This window comes from Aplidium turbinatum, chromosome 17 (assembly GCF_918807975.1).
Source record: "Aplidium turbinatum chromosome 17, kaAplTurb1.1, whole genome shotgun sequence".
Classification (NCBI taxonomy): domain Eukaryota; kingdom Metazoa; phylum Chordata; class Ascidiacea; order Aplousobranchia; family Polyclinidae; genus Aplidium; species Aplidium turbinatum.
In genome coordinates this window covers 17998042-18024315 of record NC_137488.1, presented here as the reverse complement: position 1 = coordinate 18024315, position 26274 = coordinate 17998042, and the positions used below count along the sequence as shown (strand labels likewise).

The 26274-nt window shown below is 37.0% G+C and overlaps 1 protein-coding gene across 2 annotated transcripts in view; it reads left to right on the top strand.

Moving 5' to 3' along the window:
• Positions 1-25813, top strand: part of LOC145786601 (receptor-type tyrosine-protein phosphatase epsilon-like) — a 28447-nt gene extending 2634 nt beyond the window's left edge. Inside the window, exons 2-23 of one of the 2 annotated variants that reach the window (XR_014291303.1) lie at positions 2861-2957; positions 5821-5961; positions 6563-6733; positions 7460-7614; positions 8247-8325; positions 8757-8869; positions 10285-10427; positions 10704-10800; positions 11593-11666; positions 11918-12052; positions 12759-12896; positions 13352-13500; positions 14241-14376; positions 15647-15753; positions 17979-18091; positions 18227-18303; positions 19460-19594; positions 20179-20319; positions 21152-21291; positions 23250-23385; positions 23904-24831; positions 24909-25813. Coding sequence is in view for 1 of the 2 variants with exons in the window: in XM_082598285.1 (XP_082454411.1) it covers positions 2861-2957; positions 5821-5961; positions 6563-6733; positions 7460-7614; positions 8247-8325; positions 8757-8869; positions 10285-10427; positions 10704-10800; positions 11593-11666; positions 11918-12052; positions 12759-12896; positions 13352-13500; positions 14241-14376; positions 15647-15753; positions 17979-18091; positions 18227-18303; positions 19460-19594; positions 20179-20319; positions 21152-21291; positions 23250-23385; positions 23904-23978 (2552 nt within the window). In the remaining variant the exon portion in view is untranslated. Of the gene's footprint in view, positions 1-2860; positions 2958-5820; positions 5962-6562; positions 6734-7459; positions 7615-8246; positions 8326-8756; positions 8870-10284; positions 10428-10703; positions 10801-11592; positions 11667-11917; positions 12053-12758; positions 12897-13351; positions 13501-14240; positions 14377-15646; positions 15754-17978; positions 18092-18226; positions 18304-19459; positions 19595-20178; positions 20320-21151; positions 21292-23249; positions 23386-23903 lie in introns of both variants that reach the window. The other variant, XM_082598285.1, reaches the window with a different exon arrangement.
• The last annotated feature ends 461 nt before the right edge of the window (positions 25814-26274 follow it).

The window sequence follows — 26274 nt, the reverse complement described above, 5'->3', positions numbered from 1 at the left end:
GCTCAAGAATCGTTTCCAAAAGCTCATTTTGAATAGTTTTGGATGTACCTTTGAATACCTTTGCAGAATTAAAATGATTTTGGAAGCGTGAGTCAAGATTGGAAGCAAAATCAATTAACCCCATGAACACACCAGGATTTTTTGAGCCTTGACTTTCATCATGTCCCCTTAATGGCAATTCAAATCTGCCACAAAATTTTATACAATCTATAATCTTTGACAATACTGTTCTGTTCTTCGTTACTTCTTCATTATGTTTAGTAATGGAGAGTTGATATCCAGAATCTATAAGTGTAGCAATATTAACTCTGCCAAGCACTGAAAGACTCAAAGTATTGTTCATGTGGAAAGTTGATCTAATATGCTTCTCTGTCTTTCTACTGAGATGTTTCAGGTCTTTCACACCTACTTTGGTCCAGGAATGTTCTTGATCTCCACCAAACAGTAAACAGGGAAAGCAAAAGAAAGCATTTTCACTGTTGCAGCCACACAGCCAGTCATGATCATCATACACATTTCTGTTAAACTTCCTTGCATAAGGGTTACCTCTACTGGTGGATGATTGGGAAATGTCAAGGTTTGGAGTGGGTCTTCCTTGTGCTTTGATGCTAAGTTTTTCTTGCAGAGACAACTGGGAAAACCTAATTTTTTTCAATGACATTACAGAATTATCCATTGTATATAAATTGCAAAATGTTCCAATTAAAGTGTAAATTATTATAGCATAAACCTGTTAAGACAAATGAAATCATTGTCAATTTTTTTAAATGAAGGTAGATTCAAAGTCAAAATAAGAGTATCCATATATATATGATATTTTTTTTTTATTTATTTGCATCAGACTCAAGATGAAAGTAGAAACAAAGCAGATACTCAACTCCGAAGAGCTGAGTCGTAATGTACCAAATACAAAGATTGAGTGTAACAGTCTGTTCGCATTAGTTCATATATCCATTGGTTGGAAGACAAGTTACAGCGGGTTACAAACTGATATAATTTTTTACAAATGAAAGCTTGAAAAATGGTGATATTGTTATCAACGAATGCAGAGGTGATGCTGCATCGTCTCTGCAGATTAAACAACATTCTGTAACAATTATTGTATCCAACACGTAAGCGATTACTACTGGATAGAAGATAGTTACACCATAGTTGACAGGCATATAAAGGCATACAATAGGAACGAAACAACACATTTTTAACAGCAAGCAAACGTTTGGAAAACCTTGCTTTTAACATGTTTTCAGAACAATACAATGACCGTAATTGTCGTTTCATGTCTTTATCATCAGGTAGAAGCGTTAATTATTACTCCAATATATTTCAAGGGTCTCAAAGCAGATACGATTTTTATTTAAATACCGTATTATATATGATCGGATTATAGCCAAATTTCAACATCTAGGCTTTATATAAAACACCAACAGTTTTGTTGCAATTAAATATAATGTCATGAGAAACTACATACATTTGACAAACATTGATGAGTTTCTGGAGTCCCTTGACACTTGATGCAAAACAACACAAGCCTTCAGCATACATTAAATGATTGAAGACAGGAGTTGCCAATGCAGCAGCCAACAGAAAGACCGTTTAATTCAGAAGATAAATCATTCATGTAGATGCACTTCTGCAGCATACCGGTACTAGACCTAGAGGGCAGACACTAGTGAAGCACCTAACTTAACTATCTATCACTCCTGACGGATCACTGAGTGGAAACAATTATCGTTCCTTGCCCTAGAAAATACTATACCAACCCTCAGCAGCATGGAGTCACATGCAAAGATCAAAACTGGGCAAAGATCAAAACCCTAACCTTATTCCTAACTCTAACCCTTACCTTAATTAACCCTACCTAACTTTAATCCTAACTCTGGCAACACCTGATTGTAACTATGGCAACAAGTGTGTAAAAATAGCCACTTTGTAATAACAATAATAGGATGGATAAAGAAAACCGGACATAAAAGAAACCCATCCTCAGGCAAAAGCAGGTTTCGATGTGGCCCAGGAGAGCAGGTGTTGAGCTCTTTTTATGGTCAGACTGCACATCACAGTCACACAGTAGCCTAAGACGATTGAGGTTCGAGATCCAGTGTAAGTTATTGTTTCTTGTCCTAGCACTATTGTTTCTTGTCCTAGCACTGTTGTTTTCTTGCCCTAGTACCGGTACGGTACATCCTATAACCTGTTGAATACCCTAATCCTACAGCTATCACATTTACAGTCATGTCTCATCGCTACTCTGCGAAACAAAACTTAACTTTAAAAAGTCTGTAGAATTATTCGGTTAGGGGGGGGGGCTGTTTTCCATGCAGCCCCAACAGATTCAAAAATTGCTGTTATGTATTCTGTAAAATACCAAAAGAGGTGGAGCTTCAAGGATATTTTTTAGCCAATCAGAGCACTTGAAATCCAAAATCTGGGGCTGCAAAGAATGTTGTCCCAAAGCCATGTTTCCAAACAAATTTTTAAATATTTTAATTTTCAATCCGCAATCCATAAGTGAAAAAAGTAATCGGGTCGGACAAACACAGAGGAAAACATATCTTCCCTTTTTTCTCTTTCTTTCAGGGGGGGCTGCAGCCCTGCAGCCCCATGGCACGAGCCGCCACTGCATTTGAATAATTGAAATCTTTACTGTTTTCTGTTCATCACCTAAATGTGCAATAGTTTAATTTTAATAGAGAAAAAAGATTGTTCCAAAGCTGATTTAATAATTGTAATGTACGGCATGTGTACGGTAATAAAATAATCAAATTTTTCAAATATTGTTTTTAGAAATTATTGCAATAAAACATAGACTTATAGCATAAAAATACATGTCTAAAATGTTCATTTTGAAATGCTTTTAAAGAACCATCGACTTTTTTGCTTCCCATCTTGAACGGATCGTCTGATACGTCAGCCAACGTCACATTTACGTCAGCTTGCGAAGACAACGGACCTATAAGGTGACTGGTATTTTTTAAAAGATTTTTTAGCCTTGTATTAATAGATAAATATAGTCTCGTGCTTGATCCCAAGCGTCAAAGAATGTTCCCAATGTAGTTTTCTGCATGACCAACCGTTACTAAGAACTTGCAACAACGGGAGATATAAATATGTAATTACTGTACTTAAGGTACTTCGAAATGATGGCTAAGTAATTTCGCAACAGCTTCTAGAAAGTGATTTCCAAGTCAAAAAAAGCACACACACACGCCAGTAAAGTGGTTATCCCAAAGGCAGAGCTTTGATAGAAAGTACTTTGTTGTGTTACAAACTTACAAATTTAACGAGCACGGGCAACATTTCGCTGTATGTGATCATTAACAAGTCTCTTTACAATTTCAATAATTTTTGTCCTTGACTTTTGATTTAGCTTTAAGATGATAATAGAGACTAACCTGGCCTGGGCCATAGGAAGTTTTTTCACTGCCGTAGTTTTGCACATGTTTTCAAAACAGTACTATTCTGGTCTATTAGATAAGAGATCGGGAAACAAATTCAAATTGAAGGATATATAGGGGAGATGTGGGACCAATGACCCTTTTTGCACACTTTGGCCACAATTTTTCAAAGTTTGACTCTCAGAATCACCAAAATCTGCAAAAAAGTTGTCAGCAAACCCATCTACCTACATGCCAAAAACCAAATGAATATCTCCAAATTTTATCCTCCAAAATTGAAATTACAAAAAATGAAAAAAATGGGTTATTGGTCCCACACATGTGGGACCGATGACCCACCCTCGTGGGACCATTGACCCACCCTTACAATCGAGTCGAAAACTACACAATACTTTCAGGTTTTAAGTTTTTTTTTTTTTATTTTGCACAAAAAATACAATCAATACAATACGAAAAGTGAAATTTCAAGTCTAGCGTCAAAAAAGTGTTCATTTATGCACTGTCAAAACAAAGTCTCAATGCATCATTAAAAGTCATGGCGAGATAAATCTTCGATAAACTGCATAACTCCAGAAAGCCTTTTGGTAGCTGCTACCTGTGTAGGTTTGTTAAGATTGCACACAATTTCTGAGCGCTTCACAGACGTAAGGTCCTCAATATCAGGAAACACAAAAGCATTTTTAATTTTTACGCTCCTCTTCAAAAAAGAAATCTCAAAATCTCCATCCTCATCAGGACCATTCAGCAACAGGCCAGCAAACCTCTTACATCTTCCTGCACTGGAATACACTTTCACAAGCGCATAGCAACCAACTTCATCACTCTGCTTTGGCGAAGTCGTCGTGTCATGACGTAACACTTTTCTGACTAACGACACAAAGTGTTTCTATCAATATTGTTTTCTTTCAGCTCCCCAGGACTTCAAAGATGCATCTATAGTGCACATTTACAAACGCAAGGGAAATCCCCAATTGTGCGACAACCATCGAGGAATCTCCCTCCTGTCAATTGCTGGAAAAATTCTCGCTCGTGTCTTACTGAACCGCCTCTTGAACCATCTCGAGCAAGGCCTCCTCCCTGAAAGCCAGTGTGGATTTCGCCAGGGCCGAGGAACTGTAGATATGATCTTTGCGGCCAGACAGCTTCAAGAAAAGTGCATGGAGCAACACCAAGACCTTTACACTGTCTTTGTCGATTTGACAAAAGCTTTTGATACAGTGAGCAGGGAAGGGTTGTGGAAGATCATGCACAAATACGGATGCCCAAGCACATACATCTCCATTGTAAGACAATTTCATGATGGAATGATGGCCTACGTTGCTGATGACAATGAATTCTCTGAAGCCTTCCCAGTTACAAACGGCGTTAAACAGGCACCTACCTTACCTTATGTGTCCTGGCACCTACCTTATTTAGCATGATGTTTTCAGCAATGCTAACAGATGCTTTCAGAAAAAAAGACTGCAATGGTATTCCAATTCGCTATCGTTGTGACGGAAAACTTTTTAACCTGAGACGCTTCAAAGCACTCACCAAAGTTACCGAAACTGTCATCAAAGAACTTCTGTACGCGGATGACTGTGCCCTGAACGCCTGCTCCAAAAGCGAAATCCAACAACAAATGAATAAGCTCTCCTCTGCTTGCGATAATTTTGGACTAACAATCAGCACTAAGAAAACAGAGGCAATGTATCAACCAGCCCCTGGAAAATCCTATAGCAAACCACTCATCACTGTAAACGACCAGATAATACATGCATGTCAAAGTTTCAAGTAGGCTCGGTAGTACTCTTTCTAACACAGCCACCAAATATTGTTTTCTTTGGCAATCTTTTTTAAACTGACATTATGTTCTATTACTTCCTTCAAAGAATTGTTCAACTCTTCTTGTGTTAAACAAGGAATATTTATTTTTGCACACCTTAAAAGTAGTCATATTGAAGCTAAAAACGAATAAAATAACATTGCGGGACCATTAACCCACCTGATGGCAAGCATGGGTCAAAGGTCCCACATCTGCCCCATCTTGGTATTCATGCAATGGTTAAAAATCTGGTGTGAATTTTTATCGGAAACCAATGCAGTTCTATTACCCAATCCATGGTGCATAGCCTAAACTAAAAAAAGTATTTAAAAATGTTCTCTTCCTATTCGAAAACAAAAAATGAATGCGCCCGAAAAAACTTACTTTTTTCCTCTAAAAACAACGTCTGCCTCTTAAAATCAAACTAGCAAGTCTGAGTTGACCAAAACAGATGTGCTTGACAAAGAAGAAATTTCGACACCAAAACAACAAATAAAAGAACAAAACGCCTACAGGATGGCGAAATCGAGCCTATGGTCATTGGTCCCACCCTGCTCATTGGTCCCACATCTCCCCTATACATGCTGGTAAAATAAAGACTTCCTGAATATTGTTTTGCAGTTGCTATTTCCTCGTTGCGCAGTACACAACTGAGCAAGTGACAGAACAACCACCACAGCCACCTACGCAAGCCTTCCTCGATGACTTGACATTATCTGACTCTTTCAATGGAAAGCCTTATTTGGCATTAGCAGTAAAACAGTGAGTGAATTGGGTTTTTTGTGAGTAACATCTAAGCGTAAAACGTAATTTGCTTTTTCAAACAAGTAGCCTACTTTTGCTTTGATGCTACCGATATGTACGGTATATAAAGATGATATGAAATCTCATTAATCTGCTTTATAACTATGAAACTACTTTTATAAGAAAAAAGTAGTGAAGTCAACATCATTATTATCAAACTGCAAAATATTGACGGGCGCATTTTTAAACATCGCCCACTTTTTAAAAGTGGTTGAAAGTTTAAGAAATTCTTCTAAACTATTGATTTTCATAATAAAGATGGAACAATGGTTAAAGGCGAATGTTTTCATTTTCTTGCGTTTAAGATCGCCGCATGTCGCGCTGTTACATCCAGGCACGTCAGCCAATGAATTGTGTGTTTATCGAGCGTTGTTAAGTCCACATGTCTATCCTTGGGTTGGTATGCAGGACATTGGTAGACGATGTGGTCTGCAGTTTGAAAATCTGAGCCACATGCACAAGATGGTGTGCATGGAGAGATAATAAAATAATGTGTTGATTCTAGTCGTTTAATTATGCAATTAATAAACAACTCACAAACTATGCTTCACGATTGCAGTGATAAACAAGCTCAAACAAACACATTTGTTCTTGGGAATGGACAAAATACAAGCTGTGACGTCACTGAGAAGTCTCATGAAGCGTTATCAACGCGGAAAGGGAGCGCGACAAAGAGTGAATTAGTCTACCAAGCGAGGAATTATCCTCTTGTTCCCAACAAATTTTACAGGTAATATAATCAATAGACCAATTCAGAGACTATCACCGTTCTCGTGAAAAAGTAGTCCATGAAGAGAAAATACTTGTCATCATACTGGAGACGTGGGCTGCTGTCCCACACTACTACAATTTTTATCGGTAGCTGATTTATAAAACAATGTGGACAAATATCCCCGGTTTTATATGTTTTAAAGATAATGCAAAATTCCGAATCACTCGAATGTGATTTATTTAAATGAGCTTTTCTTGAAGCGGATCGCATTAGTGATCGAAATCGATTGTTTGGCATGCAGGATTTAACTGGCTAAGGCAAAAAGTATATTTATCAGCATTCTCACAACAAAAGTTTAATTTTGTAAAAAAATAGATATATTACAGTTATTAAAATTAGTTACTAATTTACTAAAAGCCTTCAGCCTGTTTCACCTTAAATGGATTATTTAATTATTCTATTTTAATAAGTTCCTTCTGATGATCCTATAAAAGTGAAACAGGCTGAAGGTTTTTAGTAAATTAGTAACTAATTTTAATAACTGTAATATAGCTATTTTTTTTACAAAATTAAACTTTTGTTGTGAGAATACTGATGAATATATTTTTTGCCTTAGCCAGTTATTGTTAAGGATTTTAATGAACTAGTAACTAATGTTGATGTAATTCGCTCTGCTTGGCGTTGAGCACTTTTTGTAGTATTAATAGCATTTGTTGTTTATATTACAGTATACAATTTTTTCAGATTTTACATCATTTCTTCTTTACCTCGGCCTGACGGAACCATAAATTTCACCTCTGGTGAGGCAAGTGTGTACAACACACCTTCCAATGCATACACGTTTCCATACACCTTTCCATACACGGCTGACGAAGAAGCCCTAGTAGGAAGTAACACAGGTAGACTAAATTAATTCGTCATATTGAAAGTAATAAAGGTTTATTTGGCAGTTTAACATTCAAATAATATTAGAAACTTCACTGCCTTTTGCTGAATTATATTGCACTTATTCTTGTCTCTATTTTTATTATTATTATAAAGAACACTGCAGTTTACAAACATTTTTGCGACTTTAAATAATCTTTGGTTCTCTCTTACATAAAAAATAACAATGTGATAGTAATATATTTGGTAGAGGAAATTCGTCGCACGAAATGAGCCGAGATAATAAAAATAATTAGCCACCCCTTAGTAGTGCAGTAACTTGGCACATTGTGCGCCACCACTTACAATTCCGTTTTCCAACACTTTGTCAGTTTTTTATCGTATCCAATCTTACGCCCGGTGGTGGAAGATTTAGATGAAGTGGACCGGAAGGCAAAATAGCCAATCTTCGTGTCCACTTTCTGGCATGCCTTTAAATGTCCTGCCAAAAATACAGCAGCGTGCTTATGAGCGGTGTCGAACCGGTGCCCTTTCGAGTGTCGTGCCGGAGCTACCACCACTTGGCTATGCAGTTGATATTAGTTCAGCACTTAGTTGAACTAATATCAGAGAATCATCTCCTTATATTAACAAAAACTGTTTTCAGGCATAATAATCGGAGCGTCGGTTGCTGCGTTGGCACTGCTTGTGGTTGTTGTTATTGTTGTGATTGCAATAATGAAACGGTAAGTTTATTTTAAGGTTACACATTATAGATCTAAGCATCACAACTGAAGTTATGGGTTACTCGGCGTAATCATAAGTCTCGTCAGGTCAGATGCGTCGCACACAACGGAATCAAGGTAGTCCAAAACTTATTAAGGAAGAACTCGTTATACGTGACCTTAGCTAATAATATGCAACAGTTCTTGTTTTCCTAATCAATACATTTCATTCGGCTGACTACTTTGTTTTGTGACCTTTATTTATCCTTTACTCTATTCATAAGGTTGGCGTAGACCTACGTGAGAAGTATTAATTTGCTATTATACACAGTATGGTTGTAATATGCTTGCCACATGCTAGATTTAGCTAATTTATTTGGTTGTTTGTTTATTGGTTTGGTTTACCTACAAGTACGAACTTGATTTTACATACAGTTGTATTGTTTTTGTAGACACAGCATTCATGTTACGTTCTATCGACTCACTGAAAGAAAAAATGGCAAAACAAAGAACGCCAGTTCGCATCTGATTGAACCATCGCAAACAAATGGGGTCACTTTGCAAGGTATCAATCAACGATTCTTAATTTTGATTCAACTGGAAAAGATTTTTTTACACCAAGAAATATCCGGGACTCTAATAGAATATCTTTCCTTGACCTTTCATATTTTATAAGTTTGTCACTATGTAGCCTATACCAGCAACGGATAAGGTGCAGCTATACACTGCAATGGAGTACTATCTAGTAGCAGGCGCTAGTTAGTGAGGCAAAGGGTAGTCTACAATTGCCCCCTTGCCCTCGAAATATTTTGAATAAGCATATTAATCTCTGTTACAGCATCATTTGACAGACTTTTGTTCTTGAATTAGGCTTAAAATACCCTTAGAATGCTCAATTTTTAGGTATTTATTTCAAAATTTGCTGAGGGAGACCCCCAGACCGGGCTCACTGACATGTGCAGTAATTCGTATTTCCCCGAACAAGGGAAATTTTGTGCTGGCTACGGTCCTGTCCAGTGTCCAGTAGTAAGGTTCTTCTTGTGGCTAGACATTGCTTTCCCAGAATGGTGACGGATTTATCCTCGGCTTTAAAGACACAAACGACAAGTCGACAACCATCAGTCAGAAGGCTTAAAACACAACATCTTCTATAGCAACAGCAAACATAATTGCCATCTGTTTAATGCAAGTTTTTTTTAGGTTGGAAAAGCTTTCACGTTTTACTGGAACTTATCTCGAGCCTCAAACGTTCCTTTGCAGTCCCTTTCAAACATGAATGTCGCTTGGCTTCAATCGGCTCTGAACAAAACTACAACTATCTAAGTTTGATACCCAGTAGTCTGTAACTGACATCTTCATTTGAACGATGTTTTTCATTAGTGTCATTTATTGACGTTGTGAAGTTCAATAATGAGAACCCTTCTAAAGTGCACTTCAGCTACAATTAAAATTTTTACAAGAAACACAAGATTAGATTCAAAGAAACTGATTTGGCTATTGATCGATAAATGAAAATATTTTCAGTTTTCAGGGTATAACAAGTGTACATGTCTAAAAAAAAGATTTAAAATAAACAAATCAAAACAAGAGTTTTGAATCGAAACAAAACGACTAATTTCGAAATATTCTTTCTAACTGTCTTAATCATGAGTAGTGCGGCTCGGCCGCCCTCACACTGGCGTCGGACTATTTCACGGTTTCTTTTCAGTAATCGTTCAGTGTAATAGAAAAACATCTTAATCTGGGTTGGCTAACAGATAGCCACTTGGCCCAAAAGACAATCAATGACGGTATCAGCTCTGGCTTGTTATTGTGTAAAAAAGAAAAGCAAAGTTGCTATTTTCAAGTTGTTTTGTTTCTTTCGTGTGTTGTTGCTTATACACTGCACAAATGTCTGACCCAGACAAGTGTTGCTTTCATAACGTGCGCAATAATAAGCCTACTATTTTTATTGTTAACTTTCCATTGTGTCTTATATAGATGGCTCAGGAAATGACACGTACATCAACATCGAATACAAGCCGAAAGCAAAAAGTGACACTGCTATTCTACTATCATGCTTTCAAAACACGTATCACAGTCTCATGGATTCTCACAACAAAACCTTAAGCAACCAGTTTGCGGTAAGCACCGGTTTTGCTACTTTGACAATTCCTTGTCTTTCCAAAGTTTGTCTAACTCTCAAAAGGACGTCAGTATGGCAACGTCAAGACCTTGGAGTAGACGAGATGACAACATTTTCTTATTTTTTAGTCCATTTATCAATTTAACTTTTCAACCATAGGATACAAGAATGCATAATACAAATGAATCTGTTAAATGTATCCAAAATTGGTCGTAACAGTAAAAGTTATTCGGTTGAAACATAGCTCAAAGATGAACCCTTTGTTAAATCCCAGGCAATCGAAGCATCAACAGGCCACAACGAACCTTCCAAACAAATTGGACAATTGGAGAAACATCGGAAGTTCAATCGCTATAAGAACATCGTACCTTGTAAGTATGGCATATGAGAAAAGAGATTTTTGAGCAAATTATTGTTTTCCTCAAGATATTCTTTCTAATGTACCTTTGGCATGTTATCCACAAAATTAAGATATCGACAACGCAAAAATGCGATAGGCCTGCAATTTTGATGCTTCTATTTGAATTGAATTTTCGACTAGTTTTGATAAGATATTTTCTTTAGATACCAATAATCTCATTACGCTGGGCTGCAAAAAGAACAATATTTTGAAATGTCAGAATATTAATGTTCGGCTCAAAATTCTATATTTTATTTTCGTTTATTCGCAAATTCCTTGCAAATAACTTGGTTTCACTTTGAGAAAAAACAACTCTTTTCTCAAAGACCTACTATACCATTGTAGAAAAGTGAAATTTAAAAACGAAAAGCTTCAGTATTTTTTAGTACAAACAACTTGATTGCACACTGTTACTTAACTGTATAGCTTCACGTTGAGTTAGCGAATGCGTCTTTCAAACAGTTTTATTTCTATTTTCCCACCCCTTTCGTCTCGTCATACTTAATACACAAGCCCTAATATTTGGCCATGGGTTTTGTTTAAAAATGTCATTGTAAAAGCTTAAACATTTCTACAATCATACTGCTTGCTGATCCTGCTCATGCTAGCACAACTTTAATGCATTAGAAGGTATTTTTCTAGATTAAACATAAAGTATATCTTTTTGCCTTCCATTTTTACCTTCCAGGTGTTAAGATATACCTGCTACCAATGAATCACTTATCTTGAACAACGCTTGTTTTTATTGTCATATACATTTCAGATGATCATTCTCGGGTGATTTTGAAAGTTGCAAATGAAGAAGGAAACACCTACATCAACGCTTCGTATCTGAACGTAAACTGTTGCTAGATTTAAATGAACGTGAAATTGTTCGACTTACTATATTTTAAGCAAAGCATTCGATCACAATGTGTAAAAACGATTAAAAAAGCTCTTCTTACATTTACTGGCTTAAATTTTTTGCATTTAATTTGGAATTGTTTTCAGAATAATGATGCTATTCTACAACCAACTGTTGTGAAATAAATAAATTTTATTATTATTATTATTTTTACAATGTTGCAAACCAAGTTTCATTTTTACAGAGTTACGACTGTCCCAAGCTTTTTATTGCCACACAAGGCCCACTGGACAGCACTATTGAGCATTTCTGGTTCATGATATGGCAAGAAAATTGCCGAGTTATAGTAATGCTTGCTCAGCTATTCGAAAAAGGAAGGGTGAGGGCTGCAATGTTATGTAAATATAGAAGTATTTTGGAGTAGATTACACACTGGAGTGCATTCAATAAAGATTTTAAAAATGGTCATACAAATCACGCAGAGAGGATTGTGGTATTTTTACAAAAATGGACTGGGAAATTGAATCTGGTGTGATGTCACATAAACCTCCTTTTCAAGTTTGCATTTGTCCAATAATTTTTGAAAGTTGAACGTTTTTTTGAATGATGACTTAATAAAAATAATGACGTAAGATGTAAAAACTGACGCGGAAGTTGAGATTCAAAAGAAGTCTTCACCATACGTTGCTGCATGACGTAAGTACAACGAGTAGCTTGCAAGAGGCTGTTTGATGACAATTTCGATGGCAATTTCCGTGTGGTGGTCACATGTTTGGAAGCGTCTATTGAAAATTACGGTACGCCAGTTGCACACAGCTGTTCATGAAAACTCTGCCTGCAAATCAGTTCGTTTGTGTTGATTCAACGTTTGCAAACATTGAAGCAATGCAAAAAAGACTGACCTGTTTGCTTGGCTTGGGAGTTGTTTTCTGATGTGAGGTAGGCTACTAATTTTTTATCAAAACTACATCAATTACAGTATGTTGTCATAGACGACCATAAATAACTTATACCATTCAAAGTTATATTGAAAATTGTCTAAACAGTTAATTATTACTTTTTTCAAAGTTGTTGAAACCTTTCAGAAAAAGTGCGCTCAGTATTGGCCCAACAGTGGATCCGTTCTGGAAACTACTGACTTCACAATTAAAGCAAATCAGGAGTTTGTGAAGGGGAGCTACGTAGTGCGAAAGCTGGAAATGAAATCAAAGAAAGAGAAAGATGTAAGATGTGTCCAGGACACCCAAACACGTAAAAAACGCAAATATGATGATCGTTCGCAATGTGTTTCGGTGTTCATCGAGTTTGTTATTCTAAACCAGTGGTTCCCAAACGTTTTTAAGTGCGACTCCAAATCTGAGTTTGGTGTACATCCTGTGACCTAAGACTTGGACAACATGGATAAACAAGTTCAACACTATTATATTTTCAACAATTTTTCTTATCTCATTTCAGCAGATTTTCATCGTTCCTGCACGACCCATTTTTGACCTTTCGCAATCCATATTTGGGTCACGACTCATAGTCTGAGAGCTACTTAAATTAAAATCATATATAGCGTTGTTAAAAGCTCTCTTAGTGAGCCATAGTTTCTGACTTTAGAACGTATGATTCATCACATTGATAAAAAATGTAGACCGAAAAGCGTTTTTTCGTTGACATTGATGTCTTCAACAAGGTTGAACCAGTGATTGTGACGCAATATCAATTCACGGAATGGCCTGATCATGGTGTTCCCATGACAACATCAGGCATAATACAACTCCACAGCGACGTGTTGTGGGCATACAAAGAAGAAACCTCGGGTCCAATCGTCACTCATTGCAGGTTGGTTTTGCAGAGAGGGTTGGGTGTAACTACAATTGTTTTCAATGGAAATGTGAAATAACGTGATACTTTCTGTATTCAGTCAATTTAAAAGATAATTTACAAAAAAGGAAAGTCTTAACTTGTCAGACAATTTTTGCAAAAATTGCTAGCCTACGTTCTTTTGAAATTTTTCATAATTGGGTTGGTGGAGTGAGACTTGGGCCGTTGAATAACCAACTAACCGTACCACCAAGCAAGAGACTTCTAACGAAGACAATGGAACTCCAAAGGAACGCGGTGTTTCTTCACACTAGGGTTTTCGTGGAAAATTCCTCTTCCCTGAAATGATTCCAGGCCCGGGCCCAAAAGTCCCGTTGGCTCAGTGGTTACGCGCCCGGCTCAAGATCACGCGGCGCAAGTTCGACTCTCGGAGTGTGCGCTTGAGCAACGCATTTTAGGACTGCTCTCCATTCAGCAGCACCTAGTGAATGGAATAATTCCCTGGCAACAACACTTCAACAATTGGAAAACTTCACCCTGCCAATCTCGGTAACCGGCCCTGCGTCAAGAGCCCCTAAAAGTATGCGAAACTACCAAGAATAACCTATCAAGGCTTTATCTGTCCGAGGATAAAGATTCAAAACCAACCAACCAAAACAACCAAGTACTACCTGAACCCCAAACGCAAAAAATAGGCCTACATGTTTCCAAACAATGTATGGTTGGAGTTTACATTGTAACCTCATACGTACTTTCAGCGCTGGTGCTGGAAGAACAGGAACCTTCATAGCAATTGATCACCTCCTGAGAGAAATGGAAACAAAATACTCTATTGACGTACATGCAGCTGTTATGGAAATGAGAAAGGATCGCTGCAATATGGTTCAGACATCAGTAAGATGTTAAATATTGCTATAATTCATTGACAACACATTAGCCTTTATTTCATAAATCAATTAAAAAATTCTACTCAATCATTTGTCTGACGCTTTTTTAAGAAATTAGGGTATAAAAGGCAATGGTTTCTGTTTGCGTGGATGGCTAAAATGAAAGCATTACTTTCAAGGTTACTTTCAAGGTGAAAGTAACCTTGAAAGGTAAATAAAGTTTAGTTTTTACTTGTATTGTTGACGAGAAGTCTATAAAGATTCCACCTTGTTTTGTTTTAAATTTTGATTTATTTTAGCAATTAACTATTGATTGATTTCTAGTAAATCTAGTCAATAAATTATTACATTTTTCTATTTTGTTAAAATACATTTATTTTGCTCATGTGCATAAGCTGATGATAGCTCAGTGTCCGTCGTGATAGCTCAGTTGGTTAGCACATGACTTCTGGAACGAAGAAGCTTCAAGATCAAGCGGCGCAGGTTCGACTCTCGGGGTGTTCGCTTGAACAACACACGGGGGACTACTCTCCATTCAGCGGCATCTAATGGATGGAATAATTTCTCGGCAGCAACACTTCAACAATCGGAGACTTTACTCTCCGTGGCCGGGCCGCGAAATTTTTTTCCCACGAGATTTCTGTCTCATTTGCATATTTTGGTAAAAGTTTGTATTAAAACCGTGTGAATGCAACATTTTCTCGTTGGCACGGTTGGTTCAGTGGTTTCATCCTCTGCCTAGTGTTCGTTGGTTTCATCCTCTGCCTATTTTGTTGCGCGAAAGAAAAAAAGAAAAGAAACAAAATAGTGTTCGTGAGAACGAGGGTTCGACGCCCGTCGAAGTTAAACTTTTGTTTTTCTTTAAATTAATTTTTGCGTTGCACAAGAGCTTTTCAAAAAAGTAGGGTTAGGGAAAGTTTCTATTTTACTATCATTGCAGAATTTCATTGGAAAATAGTTATTTCGCAATCTGAATCAACCAATCTCTCAAAACACTTTCGGAAAATCTCACTTTGAGAGTGACTAGAATCAATGAGACAGAAATCTCATGGAAAAAAGAAATTTCGCGGCCGGGCCTGCGTCAGTGATCCAAGCCTCTACATTTAAGTGAAACTACCAGGATTAAGCTCTGCAAGAAGCTTTCCCAGTTCGAGGATAAAGATTCAATCAATCAATAGAATAGCCCACTACTTACATAAACTGCGATAAATAAATTTGAAAATACTGATTTAATATTTACCTTTTTTATTGACTAAATTACAAGAACACTTCTATAGGTGCAATACAATTTTATTCACAAAATGGTGGCGGAAACTTACCTCCTTGGATGGACAGACTGTGACGTCAACAATTGCGTGGCCACGTTGAAAGACTACACAGCCCGGTAAGCATGATGCCTTGTCAGATGGACTGATTTTTGAATGATGTCACACAGTGGCGGGTCCAGAACCAGAGGTGGGGATGATTGGGGTGATTGCCCCCATAAAACACAACAAGTAACTTTATTTATGGTGTATTTGCAGGCGGTATATGTAAACTTATACAGCATTGTGTTTTGCTGAAATCGCCCCTTTTTTGCTGAAGTTAGTTGTAATTTTTTAAACAAGGGAAATACATTGATCAACTCTTTCGATTGTTATTCCATCAATTGTAATATTAGCCTACTACTTGTTTCTGCCAATGTATTAATCTTGGTTATTGTTTTGTTCATGTTTATTTGAAGACCAACCTTTTTGTTTTCCATATTAACCCTCTGTCTACCGAAAAAAAAATATACAAGTTTTACCGTTGGGGTCCATTGGACCCCAAATTTCAAAGTAGGCTACTTGTTTTGAAGAAAAAACATCAGCTCTGATGGTGAAATTAAAGCTCAATAGGAAAGGACGTAACCGACGACAAAAATCATAACTTATAAACACTGTAGTAAAATCAAAAATACTCGAAATTTAACAAACAAATCATACAGTAGCCCTTGCACAAAGCAAACTGATACGGAATTAGTCTATTCTTGAGCAATGGCCACACTACTGAGTGATTTGGCTAAAAAACGCATATTAGGCCTAGGCCTACATATTAGTTCACAAGAAATATTGTGAATTTATATATTATCGCATTTATTACAAATGAATTGCTAGTGTTCTTGGCAAACGTTGAGTTTGCAAGTAGCACAGAATTGTCTGCACTTTTGATGTTTGCGTCTTTCGCAAAGATAGCACCTAGCCTTTTTTGATTTTAGCGCCTGATCTTCAACAGCTGTTTCTTTTATTATATTGCGGATTTAGATGTCTTGTTGATATTGAAGTCGAAGCTAGTAATCCAGCAAGCTCTTTTCCTAGTTGGATCTAAAAGTTTCTTCTCTTTCATGCTGAATGTTGTGCTGCTATTTTGGCCTTGCAGTTGATGCCATATCACAAAGCATTGACAGCAGTGACATCGATTATATTGTAAAATAGAGCTATCGGCCATCTTTTCGTCATTCTTTTGGAAGTATATTTCCTAAACATTCTGTCAATATAGTGTCGACTACACTTTTAGTGCTGTTGTAATACAAGATTACTTCGAATGCAGCAGGCTTGGGGTCCATTGGACCCCACGGTACAAGACGCTATTATTTTTTTCTAGGCTACCAATTTTTGCTTCAGATCAATAATTATTATATTGTCCTAAAGATCAAGCAAAGCTGTGAAAAGTCAAGGTATATCAATATCGTATCTGCTATATGTCCTGAGAAATCGCAGAACAAAATTTGTTTTGGGGTCCATTGGACCCCACGGTAGACAGAGGGTTAAGTTCTTTTAGCATTGTTTGAAGTTGGTTAGGCTGTGCGGATATAAGAATTATGTCATCATCAAGACGCAAATGATTATTCAGTTATTCAGTTTTTTTTTATTTAAACTTTGTCAAAAGAAATTGTTGCCAGCAAACCACTTTTATTCGGAACAAATAAAATAGATTTCCATAAATCAAATTTTCATAGTAGGCCTATAATTTAACTATAGGCATATTCGTTAAAGAAACTAAAAAGTCATAAGCTACAGGGCAATATGAATAGACTCACAAGAAAGTTTGTTTTTTTTTAAGTGTAAAGATAGTAAAGCTATGATTTCTAACTTAATCCTCCATCAACACTTAACGTCGTGTGTGGGGACCTTGATACAAACAACTAGTCATAGGCTACTGGTCTTGAAAAATATTACGTTTTTTAAAGTAAACATTTGCACATTACTAATACAATTGTAACATCTTTTGCATTACCCTGTTGACGTTCAGTTTAGTCTTGTAGTGTGTTTACATTTACATCTCCGCGTAGTTGTGTGAATGAGTAGGTCATTTCAACCCATCCTTGGGAACATTTCCATGCTTGCATAATAATGGGAATAGCAACATTTGCTTTTATCTTTGTAGTGATAAAATGACTTTCCTTTCGATTACTAAAATAAAAGACTAATTGTGAAGAATAATTAATAATTAAGAATTGTAAAGATTCTATTTGAATAAGGACCTTCTGATGATCCTTCTTTTAGGTGAAACAGGCTGTCAAGGGTTTAATAACTATATTTGATTTAATATAAAAAAAAAATGTTTTTATTTGCAAAACTTGCTTTGCAGCTCGGCGGAAGAATTCGATATGCTGAAGCTGATATCGCCTACAAAAACGTCTTGTAAGTTTGGTTCAAGGGAGGAATATATGGACCAAAATAGATCGGACAAGAATATACCATGTAAGTGAATTAACAAAGATTATTGGAAATCTAAAGGTTTCCGTGTTTTTAACACTTTTTTGATCATAAGCAAAGACGTATGAAGACAAGTGACCAGTATTCTGTTTATAACGCAACAAATTATTGTTTGTTTAGTCAACCACTCCAGAGTCGTTCTCACAGCTGGCGGGAGTGATGACGTCACTCCATACATCAATGCATCGTTTGTTGCGGTGAGTGGTGTCACTGGTGAAGGTTTTTCTACTTTTATTTTGTAATGTACCGCCCAAATAAATATGATAAATAAAAAGCAATTATTAAAAAAGCACCCTAGCAGTATATTAAACCAGAAAAAGTTTATGTCAAAAGCAAAAAATATAGAGTTTAATTATTTACAGTTTAATTAATTGAGAAATAAAACAAAGTAACTTCACCGGGTTTAACAGGATGTATTACATACACAAATATGACATAATTAAAAATATTTGCTAAACTCGAGGCAGATCTGAATTTCAGACTAAGATCATGAAAGCCTTAAGAATCAAACGTAATAATCTGTCTCTCAACCGGCAGTTATTCGCCTGTGGCTCATCGTTTTTCTTGTGTGTGTTTTAATTGCTTGTCAAATGTCTGTAGTTTACACCTCATGTGATCTGTTTTCCACCGTATAATTTACTTGTAATCATTCCTGTGTCACTCGCTCAATTTGTGCTTTTCAGTCTGGAGTGTCGTTAGTATACAATTACAGTTATGGTGCAAAGTCAAATTTACCTTACAATTTTCATTTTATGTATATTGCAGATATGTAATTCCTGATGAGGACACACGTACGTGTCGAAAACGTTAGAGTTTATTTTTAATTATGTTATATTTGTGTAGGCTATGTACAGTAATACATCATGTTAAACCCGCTGAAGTTACTTTGTTTTATATCTCTATGATTCAACAAGGCAAACTCTCTACCAAAGTTTAAATAATTGCAGTGTAATTATAAATTTTTTCAATAAAATAAAATTTTCTTCAGCTTGAGCCGTCAACACTAATTCTTGTGCTCTGCTTATGGTAGCTGGATTTAAGTGTGTAGGTAGGGGTTTTGTAATGCGAGTCAAAACCTTTACGACACGTTGACTTATTTAGCATCAAAAGTGTTCGATTCTTTGTGAATGCTCAGATGATTGCCCAATCGATACACCAGTGCTTTTCATCATTAGCTGCAAACCTCATTTGTCGAATTGTTTGACGGCCAGAAATAACAAAGGAAGCCGATCGGATCTGGCTCTGGGCCTGTACTTTGCCTGTACTCTCGCTCTGTTGCAAGAGTGGGCTCCTATACTGTAGATAGGCCTGTCTGTATAAGAGTTGTATTTTTTTTTCACTTCACATTTCTAGAACTACACATCAGATGGGAAAATGATTGCTGCGCAAGGACCAATGCCCAATACAACTGAAAACTTTTGGAAGATGATTATTGAATACAGCGTGAAGATTATTGTTATGCTCACTCCCCTGGATGAAAGCGATCAAGTAAATAATAAATAGTAATAATAATAGTAATGTATATGTACAGCATCCATTGCGAGTAAGCACAGTTTTCAGGGGTTTTAAAGCAGATAGTTTCAGCGGAACACGGTGTAGGCGCATCGGACTCTGAGTACGTTATTACTTCACATATAGGCTACGACCAATCAGAGAAAAAATTTAGTTTTGTTTTTATATGGGTTACATATGACTTGACAGGGTGTCGGAGTCTAGTCTACCGTCAGAACATGAAAGGTTAAATACAAGCAAAAAGCATAATATGAACTTAAATTTCTGGGTATTGAAATATTTGAATTGACTTGCAAATGTTTATTTGCCAATTTCCAAAAAACTGGGAGCAGCTGAGTCGATGACCAAATGGTCTTTCGCTGCTCCTGGCTGATCAGATTGAATGATTCAACAGTTGTTATTGTGATGTAATTTGTTTGGAATTGTATGTTATTGTGATGTAAGCTTATTTTGTAGAATCTGATTGGCAAATAAAGATATTTCTTTCTCTCACTCGCATTATCTTTTGAAACGAATTCATTTTTGTTGTTTTACAAAAAATACTTGTTTTTGTTCATTAGGAAATGTGCAGCTGTTACTGGCCTTCTGGACCTTTGGGATCTGATATATTGATCGGAAAAATGACTATTAAGCTGATAAAAGAAACGAAATTAGAAAACTACACACTTCGGACGTTTGATTTGACTTTCCGAACAGTAACCGTACGTATGGGTCCTTGATACTTTTGAATAGGCCATGTGCCGACATTTTCACACAGAAGTGAAGTCAATACAACCTCACTTTCCTTTACTTTTCTATCTTTTTCTAGACCTATGTTTGGGAGTTTGGTATATATCGTTTGTCGCTGTGATCGCCAGAAATAAAAACAAACCAAACTGAACTATAGGCTACATGTAATTTTGCAATGGCGGTTATTATAATTGCTACACGCTTCACAAAATCCGATGTTAAGTCTGACGCTAGCGGTTGCAAATTGCAATACTGAATAGGACAATTCAGCCCAGGAACAGATACAAAGGGTTAGGGGCGATTCCCTAAACACAACTTTTTTTCTCCTAAATTAATTTTAGGAAGAATGCAATTTTATTAATTGCTATTGCTTTTCATTTTTAGGTGTAGACAACCCTACTTTGCAGGTTTTAACATAGCTTATATTGCTTTTTGTGTTTTTTTAGTTTTGCCTGAACTTTTAAGGTTTAATGTACGATATACATTTTAGTCTTTTACTGGTCAAAAATTAAACTTGGGTTTACTACTTTTAAACATTATTGAAATCGCTCTTGTGTGTAACCGGCTGGATTCGCTCCTGACCTAGCCACATATTGCCCGCATATGAAGTGAATTCCATTTTCACCAGCTTAAGAATTCTTCTAGCCACTTTTTGGTCGTAGAAAAATATTTGAAAACTTTCTACTACAAAAATTTTCTGACTTATATCAGAAAGTTTTTTATTTAAAGATCAGAGTTCTAGTAACTTACCTGCAACCCAATTGAAATTCCGTATTTACTGATCGAATAATATATTTTGCTCAGGCGCGAGTCACTCAAGTCCATTACGAAAACTGGTCTAACTTTGGTAAGCCTCCGAGACGCAGCGACATTTTGCATTTAGTAAATACAGTGAAAGCGCTGAGCAATGATACCAGCGAAGGAAACATACTGATTCACTGCAGGTGAGCTTGCTAATAATCACTATAATCACTGGATGCCTGCGTCCAACTCCCACAGACTTACTACCAGTGCTTTCAGGCATCGCCCCACCAAAACTACGCAGAGAGAACTCCATCGTACGGCTCGCATTAAAGACAGAGGTCAATGATTGCCATCTCCTCCACAATGTAGTCCTTGACGCACAACAGCTCACACGTCAACGCCTGCTTTCCAGGCACCCTTTTTCTCGACACGTTGTGGCGCTTCATGAAGGTCACTTTGACCTGATGAAGTCATGGAGAGACCGCTGGGAAACCATCTCACGGCCCAACCAGTTCCAAGTCACACCAGACACTACGGTACCACCTGGCTCAGACCTGCCAAGATAAGAATGGGTGACTCTGAATCGCCTCCGTACTGGTGTTGGTCGCTTCAAGCACAATATGTTTACCTGGGGATTGTGTGACTCACCAGCCTGTGTTTGTGGTGACCATCAAACAGCACAGCACATCATTAATCACTGTCCAGTGTTTCGACCTGCAGAACATGTGGATCTCATAGACCCTGATATGAAGACATTACTCTGGTTACAACAATTAGGAGATGTTGCCTGAACTGCTGCCTCATAAGCAAGAAGCAGAAGCTTGCTCATGTGTTTCTAATTGACTTTTTGTTATTTCGCTTCTCAATAGAACTGGCAGGTCTTCTTCTTCTCTCGTTTGACTTGTAGTAGCTTAGATTGGCAATGCCTCCTCGTGCAGCCAAGATACGGTAGTTGGGTCCAGTTGTCGAATACCAGTGATTCCACTTGGGGGTCGTAAGATGGAACATTCGTGGAGTATGTGTTGCATTGTTTGTTCTACCGCTCGCAGACACATATCGGCGAATTATGCAACCCCCACCTAAACAGATTAGCTCCAGTACAGCCAACGTCACATCTGATCCTGTTCAATGTGACCCATGCCTTTCTTGAGAGGTCTGCTCCAGGAGGGATGGGGAGTGCTGGCATAACTGAAAACTGGGGAGGGATATGTGGCAGCTCGTTCCATTCTTGGGCCCATGTTTCCATGCAGCTGAAGTTCTTATCCACAAGTGGATATTTGTGGATAAGAACTGGCAGGTTATGGTTTATAGTAGGGACAATACATTACGGGATGTGCAACTCCGTTGTTCCGCCAACATTACAAGAGTCAATTGCCAATTTGACATTTTTTTATGCTTTTCTGCTGGCTTGCTTTCAACTAAAAACCTTAAATTACTTTAAAACTAACTTCACTCTTCTTATATAACCCATAAAAAGTACATTATTTTGTAAATCAGAAGAAAACGTAACCCTTCTAGTGTTGCGGATAAGCCGAAAGCGGATATAATTTCGCATCCCTACAATCCCTAATTTATAGTTCTAGATTGAAGATGATGTCATTGTTTATCTGTTGTCACTCCACAACTGGCAGCCCATGATCTTTAGTGATTGTACTTTTTCAATTTATTGTTGTTTGTGATGCAATCGCATCATTCCCGGAGTTATCGTTCCTGGTATACCAAAAAAGAGCAGAATCAACACCAATAACCGTCTTGGGCATGACCCGACCTGGAATCGAACTCACACCTACCAACATTAAAGCAGAAGTCACCCATCCCTCCACCACTAAACTGCTGTAGCATAATTTTGTGCTAAACTTACACTGAAATCGAAATAGAATTCAAGGTTGGCAATAAGACCTTAGATCTACTTTGGGCGAGGGTTTGTTATTATACTTTCGATTTATTCTATGTGTTATTTCTTTGGTACGTTTCCAAATTCTAGGTCCGCTTCATCCATGAAAAGCGGAAAGCTAGTGCACTCAGGGTGGCCCAACTCAGTCTTGAGTTTAAAGCTGTGTTGTCTTTCCATTGCAGCTAGGACACCGTCCAACACTTATTTTTTGACATTACTTTATGTGTTTATATGTTGACTAAAATTTTGTTTCAAAACTTTCAGTGACGGATTGAAGCAAACTGGAGTGTTCTGTGCCTTGTTTAACTTGATTGAAAGATGGAACAACGAACAAAGGTTGGATGTCTTTCGTGCTGTCAAGGACTTGCGAGACATGAGGCCCAATATTGTGCCTTCTTTGGTAAAATAATTACATGGTTTTATGGATTCTAGTCGCAATAAAATGACCCAGCAAGTAGAAGTTGTCTTTTTACATCGTTTTGACATCGGTAGACGTTGAAAAAATATAAAAAAGAAAACTTTACTGGCTTGAAAGTGGCTCCCAGTTTGGAAGGAACTCTTTATCAGAGATTTTTCCTCCGGTTAGATGGAAGTCAAAAGCCTTTACAAGGTTGCTTTATGCATCAATCTAAAGGTCTATGATTGTCTTAAATTTCTAGAAACCTGTTTTCCTTTGTAAGATATTTTTTAAATATTTGTTAAATATTTATTTTACAACAACAGCTGATGTTTGAGCTAACACTATTAAGATAAAAGTTTCGTGATATAATTTGTTGAATACTGAAAAGTTTGGGTGCCCCTCAGGACAATTATTGTTTCTAGCACTAGTTGCAACGTTCATCTGATGAATGTTGCAACTATAGTGCTAGAAACGATAGAATTTGTTGTCGTTCTAAACTTAATGTTGTGCTTTCACAGGAGCTTTATAGACTTTGCTACGCAACAATGAAAGATCATATTGCAACGTTCGATCCATATAGCAATTTTAGATGAACATGCGAAATTGATTCATGCAAAAAAGTAATTCAAAGGACAAACACTGACAACTTTGCGTCATCATCCATTGCCAAATGCTGTCATTTTTATGCATTAAATATTGAATGGCTATTCATTGTCCGTTCACACAATGCTGTATTCGAGAATTTGTTTGTTTCATTGTATGATTGATGTACGTAGCTGAGTATTGAGAACTTCTCACGACGTTCGGAAGGGCGTGGGTTCAGGTTTCATCAAGGGCATTCGGCTCTATCATTGGCGACACAATGCTTCAAGATGGCGATGAAGATGCACTTAATATAAATCTTCAACCACCCAGCATTAGCCTGGAGACGACGAAAAATTCATCTACAGTATGATTGATGCAAAAACGAGCTTATTTTAGTTTGAGCTAGCAAATTTAATGAAACCTTGATCTTTAACTACGAAATGCTGTCTTATTTGGCAGATATATTTAATGATTTTTATTATTTATATTTAACTATTTATATTTAGTTTGTAAGTTGCTCTGTATATGTTTTGCTTTTTCATGCACGTTTTCTATTGCCTATAATCTTGCCACAAATAACTTTTTCCAGTTGTTGAGATGAAATGATGTGTAAAAAAATTATAATTGTTGTTTCTTTATTGTCTCAAGAGTGAACCATTTTGTTCTACTTGTTTTGAAACGTCTTCGTTTGTTTTGTTGTCGGTTTAGGTTTCCTTTAGGCTGCCTTAGGTTGCCTTTAGGTTGCCTTTAGGCTGCCTTTAGGTTGCCTTTAGGTTGCCTTTAGGTTGCCTTTAGGTTGCCTTTAGGTTGCCTTTAGGTTGCCTTTAGGTTGCCTTTAGGTTGCCTTTAGGTTGCCTTTAGGTTTCCTTTAGGTTGCCTTTAGGTTGCCTTTAGGTTGCCTTTAGGTTGCCTTTAGGTTTCCTTTAGGTTGCCTTTAGGTTGCCTTTGCATTCTTTTAAATTTGATACACAGTGAAACGTGAAGTGAAAAAAGAAGCTTAATAGCTGTAGAATTATAGAATAATAAACAATCAACCAAGCATTAAAATTATCATTAAAATAATTTGACTGTAGATGTTCTGTGTATCTGCGGTATGGTGCAATTGTGGTTATATTTTATTTAGCGTAACTTATAAAAATGTGGTAATATTATATTTAGGTTATTTAAGTGTAAGGATAGTTTATATTTAAGTATGAGAATGGTTTGTTTATAAATTGAATTAAGATGAAGGCTGTCTAACTGCCTGATGAAATTTCTATTTATTTAATTTAGCTAGTTTGGCTATCTGACTCCATTATCTAATTTCCACACAATTGTTATTCGAATTATAATTTTAAGTTATCAGAAGGTGTTCGTATAATATTGTAGGTCTCTAACACAAATTAAATTTATACAGTACAGAATAGTGAAATTGCAGAACAGTAAAACATTATCACGAATTATTACATTTTAAGTAAACAAACAATTTAATGTTTTCTGAGAGCTGAACTGGTCTAACTGGGCTGGTTTAATGTGATCAAGCTCTTTGTCTAATTGAGCTGGTTTGATGTGATAGAGCTCTTTGTCTAATTGAGCTGGTTTGATGTGATAGAGCTCTCGTCAAAGGACGAACAAACCATTTTATTGTGTGCGCCCTTTTTTCTATTTTCTTTGGGAGCAGTTGCATGGAAAATTACAGAAACTTTAGTAAAAGGCAGGAAAACTTATATGTTGAAATAATGGATCGCTACACAATCACATGCTCTTCAACAACAGATCTTCTGTGAGACACCCCATGATCGTCTACTTTAATCTTTGATGTCTTGTCTTTTCTGCCATCTAAATACAAACCGTGTAAAACATCCGACCCCGACTCTTGCAATTCTTCTCGATTTCTACTTCTTGATCCCCGAACTTTGTTTCTATCAATAATAGGCTGCCAGTTTTATCAGCACTAACCGTAACCGTAACCAGCACCCGTGGCTCAGTGGTTATCGCCTTCGGCTCTGGTGCTGGTAGCCCTGGGTTCGATTCCAGGTCGGGTCATACCAAAGACTTTACAAAGGGTACCGATTTTGTTCTTTCTTGCATAACGCAGTGAGGATAAATCGGGTAATAATCTGGTGACATATCACCCTCTTTCAATCTGTCTTGAGCCAGCATGGAAGAAGTACGGCTCATAAAATCACATGGAACCCTATCAAGTAACCCATGTTGATGCGCAATCTGCTGCAAGCGGAGATAGCGAATGATTATTATAACCGTTACCATACCTACGTCGTGCAATGCAGCAGACGCTACAGCGGCCGCTGCTTGATCAGTGAT